We start from the raw sequence: 14,835 nt of genomic DNA, 5'->3' as shown, positions 1-14,835 counted from the left end.
TCTGTTATATATTTTATCAGTTCTCTGAAAGATAAATGGACATACAGCAGTAGCAGCAGTACACTGGCCTAGTAACGTCGATTCATCTATTATTTAATAGGTATATTGAGCACTATAAGATGCAAGATACTCCCTAAGTACCAGAAAAAGATTGTCATCATATAGTCTGCTGAAAATATAACACTCCCAAATTGTTTATATATAAGTCAAAGATGAGGTGTGAGCAGTTTGCGACGCCGTTTAAGTCTACATACCTGGACTGAGGGGAGGCTATTATCGTATATCATATAGTAATACCAGGATCTGAATTCAATATTGACCGATATGCTTAATTCATCAAAGACTTTTTTTTTAGTTGCAAAATCCGATGTAGTACTGTGAAGCACAGGGGTGAAACGGGAATGTTGCCCAAAATGTAAATCGTTCCCACAGTCCATTTTTAAAACATATTGATTTTTAAAACATATCTTCAAACCAACAAATAAAGTTCATGGTCAGACCTGTGAATTTCATCATTGCAGAGGGGGCCTACAACCTCTGTGGTGGTGAGGACTAGAAACGTCTCATAATTCTTCTGCCCTCACATATGACTATGGCCTCGCCGTGTAAAACTGGTCTACGTTAGTTTAAAAGTCTATTGATTTCTAAGGTCGCTAATTTGGGACTCCCCAAAGTGGCCGCCGTAGTGTGATGGTAGCGTGCTCCGCCTACCACACCAAAGACCCTGGGTTCACACCCCGGGCAAAACAACATAAAAATTTTAGAAACAAGCTTTTTCAATTAGAAGTAAATTTTCCTAAGCGGGGTCGCCCCTCGGCAGTGTTCGGCAGGCACTCCGAGTGTATTTCTGCAATGAAAAGCTCTCAGTGAAAACTCATCTGCCTTGCAGATGCCGTTCGGGGTCGGCATAAAACAAGTACATAGGTCCCGTCGCGCCAATTTGTAAGAAAAATTAAAAAGGAGCACGACGCAAATTGGAAGAGAAGCTCGGCCTAAAATCTCTTCGGAGGTTATCGCCCCTTACATTTTTTTTAAACAAAGTTAGACTTGCACACTAAAGCTGCTTCAATGGTTGAAGAAGTCGAACGAATATTATATTCCGCGGCAAAAGCAACCGAGGCAGAATCGATGATCTTGCAGAATTTTCATACCCCTTGTCGGACGAAGAGGACCGCTGCTCTCAGAAATTCCCCAAAAGTCACCTCAGGAACCCTTATTAAAGCTTAAGTTCCGGGTTTCGAAGACAGCGGCCCAGAAAGTTCTTGGCTAACAAGGTATAAGCCGGATACCTCCAGCTAAACTACTGAGCAGTTTTTCAGTCACAGTTCAAGGCTGCCGTTGGGGTATGTTTTTTTGTGCGGCAACATTGGGTTTTTATTATCTAGATAATTTGTAGATACGGCAGCAGCTGGATTTTGTTTACCCAACAAACATGGAAAAAATATTCTCCAGCGAATATATACTATCCAACCTTCGAGAAATTTTGTAAAATTATAAGTTTTCGAGTTGATCTCCAAAGTCATTAATATTTTCCATTTATTATCCTAATTTCGAGAGATTTTGAGAAATGTACATTTGTAAAATAAATATTCAACACATTTCTCCAATTGATATCCTACATTGGATATCGAGTTGAGGTGGAGTTAAAAAAAATCTCCAAGGTGGTACCACCAAAACCAACAGCTGTTTATTATGAGAAATAAACATCTGTTTGTAAATGCAGTATGAAGCGTAATTAATCAAAAATAAATTATATAAGCGGCCGAGTTGGTGTCATGGTAGCGTGCTCCGCCTACCACATCGAAGATAATGGGTTCACGCCCCGGGCAAAGCCGTTCGGAGTCGGCATAAAACAGATAGGTCCGGTCCGCCAATTTGTAGGAAAAATTAAAATGAGCACGACGCAAATTGGAAGAGAAGCTCGACCTAAAATCTCTTCGAAGGCTGTAGTATGGGATCTTACATTTGGGTTCAGTTATTTATTTTATTTATTTATTTATTAAAAAGTAGCCTACGGATAATTCAATTAATTTCTATAAAATTATTATTTCTTATTAAGTTTAACAGCCAGTATATAAAATTTAAAACCACAAGTTGTTAATTACATTTTTTCAACTGAAGTAATAGCATTTTTTGCTTAATAAAAAATTCCCACTTTATATAGCTGATTACGCTATGATTCTCGAGTTGAGCCACTCACTGTTTCGAAACAACTCTTGAGATTTTAGAACTATGCCTAGTTATAAACATGAGCTCTAATGGTACTGAAGTCCAAATGCTAGCTGGGTATATTCGATGCCATTTCGAATGAACGCAAATAACTGAGAGGTTAATTAGACTTTAACCCTGCCAGATGGGCCGCTTAAGCTCAGCTTAAACTTCAGTTAAAGTGAACTGTAAAACTGCAGAATAAGTTTAAGAATAGTTTAACTGACAGTTCAACTTGTACTGAAAACTGGGCCTAATAAAACAATAATAGTTTGACACGTTGTTTGTGAATCCAACTGATGGAAGAAGAAGACAAGTAATTTTTCGTCTAGAATTGCTTTTGATTTCCAAAAAATTTAAGTAATAACAGTAGATTTATTATGAGTTTTCCAGGAGAAAAAACAAAAACACAGGAAAATAAAACTGAATTAGAGGAAATGGATGAGGCAGAAGTAGCTATTCAAATTGTGGCTGTATGTTATCAAAATTACTCATTCAATTATGTTTATTTTTATTTTCGTCGGCAGGAGGAAGCGTTATTAAAATCTGATGATGAATATGACAATTTGCGCACAAATGTAGCATCTGTAGTAAATACTGTGGCTGCACCGGGAACGACTGCACTAACCGATGAAGATTCGCTCATGAATGAAGCAGATAATCTAGCAAGCGAGGCCGTTGATGTGGCTAATCCCGGCTTGAGTGATGAGGATATAGAATTGGTTGAGGCACAGGAAGTAATAAAGAATAGACAGCTAAATGAAAGCGCATTGGATGAAGATAGCAACGAAAACGAAGATGATGAAATGGACGCGGCGGATGAAGCATTAGGGGAATACAAAAAGTTATTCAAAGAATTGGATGCAAATCAATATGCTTACGATAAATACGTACAACTATGCCAATTAGCACAGTGAGTTAATGTGTCGTCAAAGAGTTTGCTATCAACTAAGTTAATTTTTATAAAAAACAGCACCACGGATGATTTGGATCTTATAAGGGAGGCATATTCTCGTTTCGCTGCTGTATATCCTTTGTCACAAGAGTTGTGGCTAAAATATTTGAGTATTGAAGTGAATGTTGCATTGTCGCCTAAAGAATTTGTCTTTGTTGAGAATTTATTTCGAAAAGCTTTGGCTGACTATTATTGTGAGTTGTGAGAAACAATGACTTTCTTTACGCATACTATAATTAATTTTATTTGACAGCAACTAACATTGCTTTGGAATTTGCACCAATAGCTTCACGTTGTGAAGATCCTGAAAGTATATGGCGGGAATTGTTGGGTACTTATGGCCTACATTGCTTGGAGGGTCAACAGTTCTTTAAGTTATATCGTGATCATCTCTCCAGCAATCCTATAAGGTATGTGCTACGAGTATGTTAAGCTGCGAGCATACACACAACGGGTTCTTAATTGGTGACTCGTAAAAGTATAATTGTTTATCAATTTTAGTTTATATATTTATATTATTTTACTACACCTATTTTGAAAACGGTCGGTATAAACGGATAAGACCAAAAAAAAAAGAGAATAGACCAGACAAACCAACCATTATCTGATGTCCGTTTTAAATGGCCGGCCGCCGGGGTGTGCTGGTAGCGGGCTTCGCCAACTACACCGAAGATACTGGGTTCAAGTCCCAGGCAAAGCGACATCAACAATTTAGAGTTTTTTTAAGCAGGTCTGCCCCTCGGTAATGATTTGGCAAACACTTCGAGTGTATTTCTGCAATGAAAAGCTTCTCAGTAAAAACTCATCTGCTTTGTAGAGCCGTTCGTAGTCGGCCAAAAATTCTCTTTGGTGGTATATCGCACCTTGTATTTATTAATTTTATAAACTGCCGTTTTATTATATTAGCTTTAATCTAACTATAATCCATCCGGCGAGTCATAGATACTAAATTAGGATTTTTTAATGTGAACTGTACGAACATCTGTTGATTGCAGTAAATAAAGCAAATTCATACTAAACTTACAGCTCACAAGCAAAGAAGGATAATTATATCAAAAGTTATTTGCAAGAGCTAAAGTATCCTCTCTTTAATATGGAAGAAAGTTACATTGAATTTAAAGTATTTTATGAAAAAAACAAAGAAGAAATAACACATGAAATGAGCTGGGATCTTATCGATAAGAACTATTTTAAAGCCAAGGAGCATCTACAAAAAATTTTGCAATATGAACAAAAGCTTAAGCATTTAGATTTAAAATGCTATCGAGAACGTGCGGAAATTTATAGAGAATATATAAAAGAAACGGATAAGTTTCTTGATGAAAATATATTACAAACTGTTTATGAACGCATGGTAGCCGATTGTTGTTTAAATGTTGATTGTTGGCTAACCTACATTGATTTCATTGCATATCGTGATGCATATGGACGTCCAGAGGAACTACAAGATTTACCTATTTTTCGTCAAACTGCTGTAGATGTAAACAAACGCGCACAACGCAACTGTACTTGGTCAGAGAAATTATATGTGAAACATATGCTACTGCTGGAACAGATGAATAAACCGCGCGAAGATGTTCAAGAAGTGTTAGAGAGTTCAATGTCGGCAGGTTTTCAAACCGCTGAACAGTCTGTGACTGTTTGGATGGAGTATTTGACATATTTGCGACGGCGTACCGACTATGAAAATGAAGAAGAGGTAGATTGTTGTTTGTTAGTTACTATATTCAGTTGTTAAATCGCTTGTTGTTTATAACTCCAACAGTGTGATATACTGCGCAAGAATTTCAATTTAGCATGGACTATTCTTGGACAGCAGTGGGGAGTCTTAGCTGATTGTAATTGTGAAATATTACTTCTTTGGGGACGTTTAGAGTATGGACCACTTGGAGATGTCAAACGTGGAAGAGAACTTTGGACAACTGCTATGGGTTTGTTTTTCTACATTTAAGCAAAACGGTTACATTCCGAAAAATCTTTTGTTGTTTTTTTTCACGTCCCTTGAATATAATTTATGTTTAAAAAATATAGATAGTGCCGATAATGCGACACGTTCTGGTCTATGGGTGGAGTTTGCACAGTTAGAGTTACAACGCGACTTGGAAGCAACAAGAAAGTATGTTTAAGTAATATGTTTACCTCTTTGAAAAATCAAATTTAAGATTTATTTTATCTTACTTTTAGATTGTATCGCAAAGCTCTTCATTCCCAGGGTCTTGATAATCCAGCAGTCGTCGCTGCCGCTTGGGAGCGTTTCGAGCGTTGTAATGGCACAGCGAAAACGCTTAGTAATTGTACCAGAGAATGCAATGAGTTTCTTCAACAATACCGCGCCCAAGTGAAGCAATTCAAAGGCGGCGACACTAACACCCAAAGTAGTAAAGGAAAAGCTGTGAAACGTAAATCTATGGGATCAAGTGAAATAGGTGTGTCGGAAAACAAAATGCTAAAATCCGACATTTTAAAAACAGATACACAAACCAGCAGCTGCGGCAGTGCCGCCGGCAGTGATATATCTGTATCGAAACGGCTTGAATCTGTTACGTTCAAAGAGCATGAGAATCAGGAAATAGATGTGACAAAAGATCATTTGCGCATATTTCTTAGTAATTTGGATTATAGGTAATAATGTGTTTTACTACTTCGACCATTTCTTGTTTCTCCTATGACGAAGCAATTGTTGAGTAATTTCCTGATGTAATTTTGATGTAGGCGCAGATTTGTTTCTTTTGGAACATATGTATAAAGTAGCCATAGAAAAAAGTTCGCCTATTTTCCATAGGCTTACTGAGTTTTAGTGGAACAAATAATTGGAAATAAAATCTACCACTATTTTTTTAGTTAGTTCGGTTAGTTTGGAAATTCAACAAATGAAACTTATGTTTGTCTTTAGCTTAACAGAAGAGGATATTCGAGCCAATTTGCCGAATCTAGGAATTGTGGATGTGACGCTGATACGTTCGGGAAATGGAAAAAGTCGAGGATTTGGTTATGCTGAATTGGAAAACGAGGTATTGAAAAAGTGTAAAAATAGTTGCTAATTTAATAAATACGTTTTAGACTGAAGTGGAAAAGGCTTTGGCGCTAGACAGAATTGCTTTGAAGGGTCGACCGTTGTATATATCCAGTGTGCTACGAGACAAAGAGAAACGCCAGAAGTTCAAATACTCAGGTTGGTATTTCATACCGCCCTATTAAGGCTTAACATCAATTAAAGATTATATTAAAATTTTGTTCACGTATAGATGACTTAGAGCCAAAGAAACTCTTTGTTAAAAGCCTACCTCCTGATACAAGTAAAGAAGAATTGGAACAAATTTTCGGAGCGTTTGGGAAATTGCAAGATGTTCGATTAGTTTATCATAAGTAATATTTACGCACTAAATATATTTTTACAACCAAATACGACTAGCAATTCACTCTTACTTTACTTGCAGAAGCGGCAAATTCAAAGGTATCGCTTATATTGACTTTCAAGATGAATCAGCTGCTGGTAAAGCTGTTTTGGGTACCGATCAACTTGAATTGCGTGGACATACAGTATGTGGACTTCAATCTTAATCTATTTTTCACCTCCAAGATATGTACATGTATTTTTTTTTTAAGATTTCCGTTGCAATATCGGCACCCCCGCCCAAACCTGCTTCTTCTTCAGCCATAAATGCAAACAAATTGCTTGGCATAAGCAATAAACGCAGCAGAGCTTTCGAACAAAAACCACGCATGTCTCTCATACCAACAGTGGTACGGAAGCAGTTCTCTCATGCAAAAGACAATAAAAATAATACAACAGTTAACAAAACTACGAATGGCGCAGCAGCTCCCTTAAAAACAAATGACGATTTTCGCAAATTATTACTTAAGTGAAGAGCGTCCATTTATAGCAAACGAAAAAGGGAGAACAATTAACGACCATCAAAAGTTATAATGTGTACTTATGTATGCATGTTCATTTGTTTTTTTACGTAAAACCAAAATTTCATATAGTTTGTCCATAAACTATAACATACCCCCCAGTAACAATTGTACACTATATTGTGAACTATAGTAAATAGTATTTTAACTTATGATAAGAACCAATGCAGGATTGTAATTTATTTTTGTCTTGGTTGATTTGATATGACATATGCATATTATTCCTTCCATGATAAAATAAAAGCTAGTATCTTCTTTTTTTGTAGGCAAAGTATTTCATTTTTCTATTCCTACTGAAAAAACTGATGGAGATCGGCTCCACCTTAAGCTGCTAGAAGCTGTGCATACCGGATCTAATTCCGGTAAATAACATCGTCAACATCGATAACACACCCCAAAACTTTAGGGCTTCCCTACCATCATCAAATTTAACTGTGCCCCTGAATAACGCACCCTTTGGAAAGAAAACATGAAATTTACCTATCGCTAGCTTAATTTACAAAGGCCTTAACCAAAATCTGTTTAATTTTTCAGGATAAACAAAAAAAAATATTTTCTTATTGACAACATGCAGATATGGATATGTAAAAGTGGCATAGCCCCGTTATTGCTTGATCCGAAAAATGTGGTGGTTAGAGCCGTGGTAAAATAATTGCTAAGGTAAGGGCCTTTGTGAATAATGCTAACGATAATTAAGCGTGTATTGTCCAAAGCGTGCCAAATGACGTTTTATGCTCCAGAGTATTACTTCCTCTCGGAAAAGACACAAAAGCTCAACCTAGTAGTGAGGGCAACACTGTCATTGCTACACATTTCTTCATCGGTAGTCTCTTTACCGAGGACAGGTACGAATTCGAAAAACTGTATCTATAAGGGAGCCAGCGTTATTAGCGACTATTCTCAGTTTATATATGAAGGGCTTAACACTAAAAGGATCTAAGTAACATCGACGTTGAATTAAGATAATTAAGGTTAATGTAAATTACTTATTGTAAATTTTGGGTAAATGCGTTTGAAATGATTCCTGTCTAAATGAATGCAGGTTAGTCAACTAATTCAAAAGATGTTTACTGCAGATGGAAAATAACTGTAAATTTCAAAAAATTATTGCAAAAATTTCCAAAAATTATTGCAATAAAATTTCGAACGTTGATTGCTCGGCCAAAAGTACATGTAGAATTTTTTCGAGTATGCAGTCTTGTAGCCCGTTTAATTTTAGTATAATAAAGTGCTAAACTTAAGTTCGTAGGAAGTCTCGCTGATTTTTGGCAATTTTTTTCTGGATCGAAGCGCACTTAGACCCTTTTGGCTCCAAAAATTGTTGCAATAAAATTTCGAACGTTGATTGCAAGGCTAAAAGAACATCCCGAATTTTTTCAAGTATGCAGTTTTGTAGCCCGCTTAATTTTAGTATAATAAAGTGCTAAACTTAAGTTCGTAGGAAGTCGCGCTGATTTTTGGCAATTTTTTGTCTGGATCCAAGCGCACTTAGACCCTTTTGGCTCCAAAAATTGTTGCAATAAAATTTCGAACGTTGATTGCTCGGCCAAAATAACAAATTTTCGCGAATGACATTATATTTAGTATTTCCAGAAAATTTACAACGTATTTTTAACCCAGATATGCCTAAAGACTTATTAATACAAAAAATTTTAAATTTTTCTTTAATTACGATACTTAAATAGATATTAGAGCAAATCCGGAAAGAAACTTAAAAAAGGATAATTTAAATCGGTTTTATAGGCCGTCCTTTTTTACAGGACACCAAATATTTTTTGTGGCGATTTTCAGCAACAAAATCGTGTAATTTTGCAAAACTTTAATCACTATCATAATATTTTGTTTATAAACCATTCTATCATGTCAAAAGAAGTAGTTCTTGTTGAAATTTGCATTTTTCATGGTGGACGATTTGGGCTGTGAACCACCGTGTGTCAGCTGGCTTTCCAAGTCTGCGGCACAGACGAGAGAGGCTTCTTCACCTCTTTCGAATTAGCGAGACTTCCTACGAACTTAAGTTTAGCACTTTATTATACTAAAATTTAACGGGCTACAAAACTGCATACTTGAAAAAATTCTGCATGTTCTTTTGGCCGAGCAATTCAATTTAATTGCTTAGAGGAGCGCACTTAGATCCTTTTGGCTCCAATCATTAATGCAATAAAATTTAGTACGTTTTTGGCCTGGCAAATATATGGCACTAAAATGTCCAAAATGGCTTGGATCGCATTGTCAACAAATAGGCACTATATTAAATATACAAATATGGGTATCTCAATTTTAAAAAAAATTTCACTTAGATCCTTTTGGTTCTGAGCCCTTCATATATAACGTTGCTATTATTTTTTTTTAGATTTTCCGAGGGTGACTGTCCTAAAAAAATGCGACGAGCTGCTTTGATCCTCAAGCAGAAATACCGAACTTCGCCTACTTGATATGTGGATTAATGAGCTTACTCCGTTTTTAAAAAGTATTTCAATGAAGTCACTCCATATGTATCTATAAAACAAATGCTATTAAACGATTATAAAGAGGTTTTGTTTTACAACATTGGTGATTTTACTTTCATTTCATGAAATATCACCTCGAGTCAAATAATAGAAACATAATCCCTTGCTGGAAGTACTTGGGGAAAAGACAAAGAAACGTTGTCGCTAAGCCTAAAAACTACTTACTGGAAGAAGTTACAGGCCTGCCAAAATACTGCTCTCAGAATCGCCACGGGCTGTCTTATGTTCCCAGAACACCACCTACATAATGAGACGAGAATACTCCCATCAAGGAGAGAAATGAGATGATAACCAAACAGTTTCTGTTGAATACCCAGAAACCTGTGCATCCCAACAGACATCTGATTGATGAGACAACACCGCCCAGGCGCTTAAGGAGTCATCTCCGTAGGCATTATGAGGAAATACGGCACCTGAGAACTCAGCCGTATGAAGCAAAAAGACACAAGCAGGTCCTCAGTGAACTCCACAAACAGGCGTCGGACCTTTATGCCAGGAATTGCCCTGTGAATCCAGTACTCAAAGAACAGTACCCAAAACTTGCGGAAGAGGAACGCATATTACCCAGGGAAACGCGAGTCACTCTAGCTCAACGTCGTTCTGGATACTGGAACTCTTACCTATCCAGAATCAACCCCGACATACAAAATGTATGCCCCGCTGGCAATATGGCCCCACTTGACACCAACCATCTCTTTAATTGTAATGTGGAACCAACGCCTCTAACACCCCTCTCATAATGGTCCACTCCTGTTGAAACAGCAATTTTCCTTGGACTCCCGTTAGAGGATATTGATGACAATTAGCGATCGGTCTCACCTATTGGATGTGGCGAAGTACTGCTACAACAAAAACAACAGGGGTATTGCAACTATATATATTATTATATAATGTAATTGAAAAATCTTTACACTTTGAATTTGATACTCTTGCTGACGGTCGTTTTGATACCCGATATTTCGCCACCATATCGCTTTGTCTCTTTGCGTACAGTGCGTACTGCACCCTTACGCCGTACCAATGCCTTGCGAAACTTATTGCGATGCTTAACACGCGGATTACGAGCTTCCTTCTTGCGTGCGGGTGTAAGACCTTTGTTTTTAGCTATTTGATAAGTTATACCGCGACGTGTATTTTCATTTTCCTCGTCCTCAGCATCCATATCTTCCACTCCATTTTTATCAAAATCTTCATCACCGTGATCGGTGGATTCAAGTAACTGCTGCATATCAGTTTTACTTTCCGCATCATATTCGTGAAGTATGCCTAATTTTTTCTTCTTCTTGGATTTAGTTCTTTCGGCAATATCCTTCAAATTAAGCACCTGGAATTTATCACCATCAACTATACGTTCTAAGAGCGCTTCCAATTGTGGACGTATGATATTATCATATTTATCTTGTAGCTGTTTAATAAGTTTTTTGAATTGCAGCAAACGTTTGGTTACCGGATGATTGCGTACTGTCACACGTTTAGCCTTGAGCAACAAGTAAAATGCCACATTGGAACAGTAGCTTAGCGCTAAATTTTGATAAAGCTGAGCAAATTGTAGTGCTGGTATAATAGGTACTTTATTTTTATGTACATATTGCAAAACAGGTGATATGAGTTGTTCCGCTTCTTTTATATACAATTCAAAATCGCTTACTAGTGGCGTAAATTCAGGCGAATCCTCTTGAAATAAACGCAATTTATCACGTTTTGTAAGACCTGAAAGATCTGCTTTGATTGTTATTGTTTCTTCCCCTATACCTCTTTGTTGTTTTTCCACAGTCGGTGTAACGTCATTCAAAATGGTATCATCTAATAGGAAGTCTTCCTCTTTCATTTGTTTAGCCAAACGTATTTGTATTTTTTTGGCTTCCTCTTCTTCCTCCTTGGCCATTTCATCTTGTTCGGCAGTGTATGTACTATAATCGGGGTCAACAAAATCCGTATTATAATAGTTGCGGCTTTTGTTTCCCCAATCTCTGGTGTCTGGCAGATCATCATCGCTGTCGGCTCCTTCTATATCACTGTCCTGCATTAGATCACCAACATCAGCATCCTCATCGTCTTCGCTTTCATCAAAGGCCATCAGCTCCTGTTCATTGCTTTCGTCAGTACGTCTTCGCCTTTCACGCACCTGTCGCAGCAGCTCTTTGTCCTCTTCGCTATATTCAGCTTCAGAATCGGTAGGCTCATAATCATCCGCATCTTCATATTGATTATTATCCAAGCGTATTTTATCACCCATTTTCTAGCAAATGTCCTTGTGCCTCTCTTACGTCAAATCACACACGTGTTGTGTACAAAATCTAAAATTCATCAAAAAGAGCAAAAATTAACAGCTGTATGTGATACATAGTGTACAAGTATAGGTACACTATGATGTGATATAAACACATAGGGATGAGCACTATAAAAGCCCAGCCAAATAGTTAACCAGAGCGGCAGTTACGAACATTCGTACCAAAAACGTGACAGCTGACACTACCTATCTTAAGCTGGAGACATTGGTGCTTTATCGGTAACCGTATCGGTAACCTTTTAACAGCTGATTCGACCAACCTTATGAGAATCAATGCAATCGATTATTGGTGCCGCTAAGGTCGTAACCGTATCGTAGCCAACCAATTGGGTTTTGGTTTACCGTCGTAACGATAAACAGCTTATTACGTTAGGGATACGGATACAGCGATACGACATACGGCACCAATGACTCCAGCTTTAAGCTGGAGACATTGGTGCTTTATCGGTAACCGTATCGGTAACCTTATAACAGCTGATTCGACCAACCTTATGAGAATCAATGCAATCGTTTATTGGTGCCGCTAAGGTCGTAACCATATCGCAGCCAACGAATTGGGTTTTGGTTTACCGTCGTAACGATAAACAGCTGATTACGTTAAGGATACGGATACAGCGATACGACATACGGCACCAATGACTACAGCTTTAAGCTGCAGGCATTGGTGCTTTATCGGTAACCGTATCGGTAACCTTATAACAGCTGAATCGACCAACCTTATGAAAATCAATGCAATCGATTATTGGTGCCGCTAAGGTCGTAACCGTATCGTAGCCAACCAATTGGTTTTTGGTTTACCGTCGTAACGATAAACAGCTGATTACGTTAGGGATAAGACTACAGCGATACGATAAACGGCACCAATGACTACAGCTTTATGAGTGTGCAATGTAAACGAAAACTCACCAACGGTCAACGCACGTACGTACTTAGCCCGGAACGTAGAAATCAAAACAATTTTGATTTTTTCCGTAAGAACGTGTCAGCTGATCGCTCTCTCACTAGACAGAGTTGCCTAGTAAACTTTTGTGCGCTAATTTTTGACCGTTTGCAATTTTATGCAAAAACACCTACTTAAAGTTTGAAAAATTGTGAAAATAATTCGAAATAATTATGTAAAACTGCTGATTATAAATATGTAATCTATTTATACTTATTTAATATGTATTCCGGCCTTTTACAATATCAAAAATTAAATTGGAAAAAGTTGATGTTTCCATAAGCATACATGCAAAATGGTCAATGGCAACAGTGCTTATCTGTAAACAATACACACGCAAATATGTTATGTACATGTACACAGACGCACACATTGATTCCTACGGGCTTGAGAGTTCGGTCAAACGTGCTTCGTACGACAAACGTCCTTACGTACGGCACACGTCGGTGGGTAACTGCCGCATTATTCGTCTTTTATGTGGATGCTATTTGGCACCGTTGTACTTCTTAGGCCCACGAAAAGTGTAGTAGCTGCTAACGAAAACTACGTGACATTTTTATTGTAAACATATACTTTCAAACGAGCACTTAATTACATCTCTCTTTAAAATCCATGGCGCATAGTCATAGTCAAAATAAAATATGTTTTAAATTTACTTTCAGCTTTTTTGACAGATAGCTCATAGAAAAGTATGTCAAAAAGCTGCAACTAAATTTAAACCCTATTTTATTTTGACTATGACTATGCGCCCATATGTTTTGGACAATTTTAATTAACAAATTGTGATAGTTTATTACCGGGGACGATTGCTAAAACACGACCAAAACCGACGGGGGAGGTATTAATAGACGCGTTTTTGCCTCGCTTCCAATAATTCGAATACTTTTTCGCCTTTGGACTATTGATAAGAGGATAAAACGCGTCTTTTCTTTTCTGTTTCCACATTTTTGGACGGGTTATTGCAGTCGACCTCGGTTTCAAACTGTATTTCGCGGAGAACTTTTGAACGGGTAGAAAAACTTAGCACCCGTGTTTGTATTCTTAATACCGGAATAACTATGCGTCCTCAGATACCCAAATTCAAGACTTTTGTATAATTTTCTGTAGGTCCCATATAGGTGCACTACATTTTCATACTAAATTTCTTCAAAAAAATTTACTATCACAGCAACCCATATCTGATATTACGTTTTTTTTTTGTTTCCCTGCGTCGCTTTCCACGACAGCAAACCTGGTAATTTTGACACTTCGTTCAGTGTCAAACGCATGTTCCACGCCGGTTCCACGCCGGTTCCACTGAGTTCCACAATAGTTTGACGCTGACCGAAGTGTCAAACGGCAGTGTGTTAGAAAGAGAAAGGAATTGTTTCCTTCTCATACATATCATACTTGTAAATCTGTACTATGGCCGTACGTACACACATTTGAGCGAAATTTATGCCCGTAGTGGCAACGAAAAAAATGTTGCCATCGACCTGTTTAAATCAGGGTTGCGCGTTTACATTTTTTGGATTGTTCAGACTTTCATTGTAAACAATTGTAAATAATAGGGGGACTCATGTAACCGTATAAATGCCTTATAAAGTGTGTAAACGTATAAATTTATCTAGTGCGTAAAAGAGCTGTCAAATTTTGTATGAAAAATTATTTACACAATTTGTATAAATTTACGCGCACATTTCATTGTGTAAACGCGGTAAACTCAAAGGAATGCAACCTTGCAGACATTACAGCCGGCATTTTCATAAGAAATCTCCAACATCAGCAAGTAAAGGCGTTTTAGTTTTGATTTTTCACTTAATCTTGGTATTTTTTAATTTGTATAACAATCAAAAAAAATTTTTTGGCAATAATACAGCTGAAAAACAATCAAGTTTATCAAGAGTATTACTAGGTGCGTTCGTATAACCGCGTGTGTAAATGGATATAATTTTACACCTTATAAGTTCATATGCTATCATGAGTCCCCCTAATGTAAACAATTGTAAACATTTACCAGCATATGTCATTTCAACTT

General features: G+C 37.3%; 2 protein-coding genes across 6 annotated transcripts in view; one reads left to right on the top strand and one right to left on the bottom strand.

Annotated features, from left to right (window-relative positions):
* Positions 1-2,500: 2,500 nt before the first annotated feature.
* Positions 2,501-7,239, top strand: Rnp4F (RNA-binding protein 4F). 2 transcript variants are annotated; one of them, XM_067784802.1, is made up of 13 exons: positions 2,501-2,660; positions 2,736-3,121; positions 3,182-3,357; positions 3,417-3,573; positions 4,190-4,862; positions 4,929-5,094; positions 5,195-5,279; positions 5,348-5,785; positions 6,057-6,174; positions 6,224-6,335; positions 6,409-6,529; positions 6,601-6,703; positions 6,770-7,239. In XM_067784802.1, exons 1-13 carry the CDS (start codon positions 2,589-2,591, stop codon positions 7,028-7,030), a joined length of 2,868 nt encoding a protein of 955 aa, XP_067640903.1. In that variant the 5' UTR covers positions 2,501-2,588; the 3' UTR covers positions 7,031-7,239. The 2 variants fall into 2 exon arrangements, with proteins under 2 accessions (XP_067640903.1, XP_067640902.1); XM_067784801.1 differs by having other exon boundaries at positions 2,529-2,681.
* Positions 7,240-10,451: 3,212 nt separating this feature from the next.
* Sas10 (UTP3 small subunit processome component Sas10) overlaps positions 10,452-14,835 on the bottom strand; it is a 202,693-nt gene continuing 198,309 nt past the window's right edge. For 3 of the 4 annotated variants that reach the window (XM_067784796.1, XM_067784797.1, XM_067784800.1), the window contains one exon: positions 10,452-11,885. In XM_067784796.1, coding sequence (XP_067640897.1) covers positions 10,496-11,824 — 1,329 coding nt within the window. In that variant the 5' untranslated portion in view covers positions 11,825-11,885 and the 3' untranslated portion in view covers positions 10,452-10,495. Of the gene's footprint in view, positions 11,886-12,040; positions 12,057-14,835 lie in introns of those variants that run through there. The other variant, XM_067784798.1, reaches the window with a different exon arrangement.

Source organism: Eurosta solidaginis, chromosome 4 (genome assembly GCF_040869045.1).
Source record: "Eurosta solidaginis isolate ZX-2024a chromosome 4, ASM4086904v1, whole genome shotgun sequence".
In the NCBI taxonomy this organism is placed as follows: domain Eukaryota; kingdom Metazoa; phylum Arthropoda; class Insecta; order Diptera; family Tephritidae; genus Eurosta; species Eurosta solidaginis.
The sequence above is the reverse complement of the archived record's forward strand: the minus strand, read 5'-3'. Positions and strand labels throughout refer to the sequence as shown.

Coding starts and splice junctions, on each gene's coding strand:
- Rnp4F (XM_067784801.1), top strand. CDS start 2,589: ATGAGTTTTCCAGGAGAAAAAACAAAAACACAGGAAAATAAAACTGAA. Junction 5,095..5,194: donor ACTTTGGACAACTGCTATGG/GTTTGTTTTTCT, acceptor TAAAAAATATAG/ATAGTGCCGATAATGCGACA. Junction 5,280..5,347: donor GACTTGGAAGCAACAAGAAA/GTATGTTTAAGT, acceptor TCTTACTTTTAG/ATTGTATCGCAAAGCTCTTC.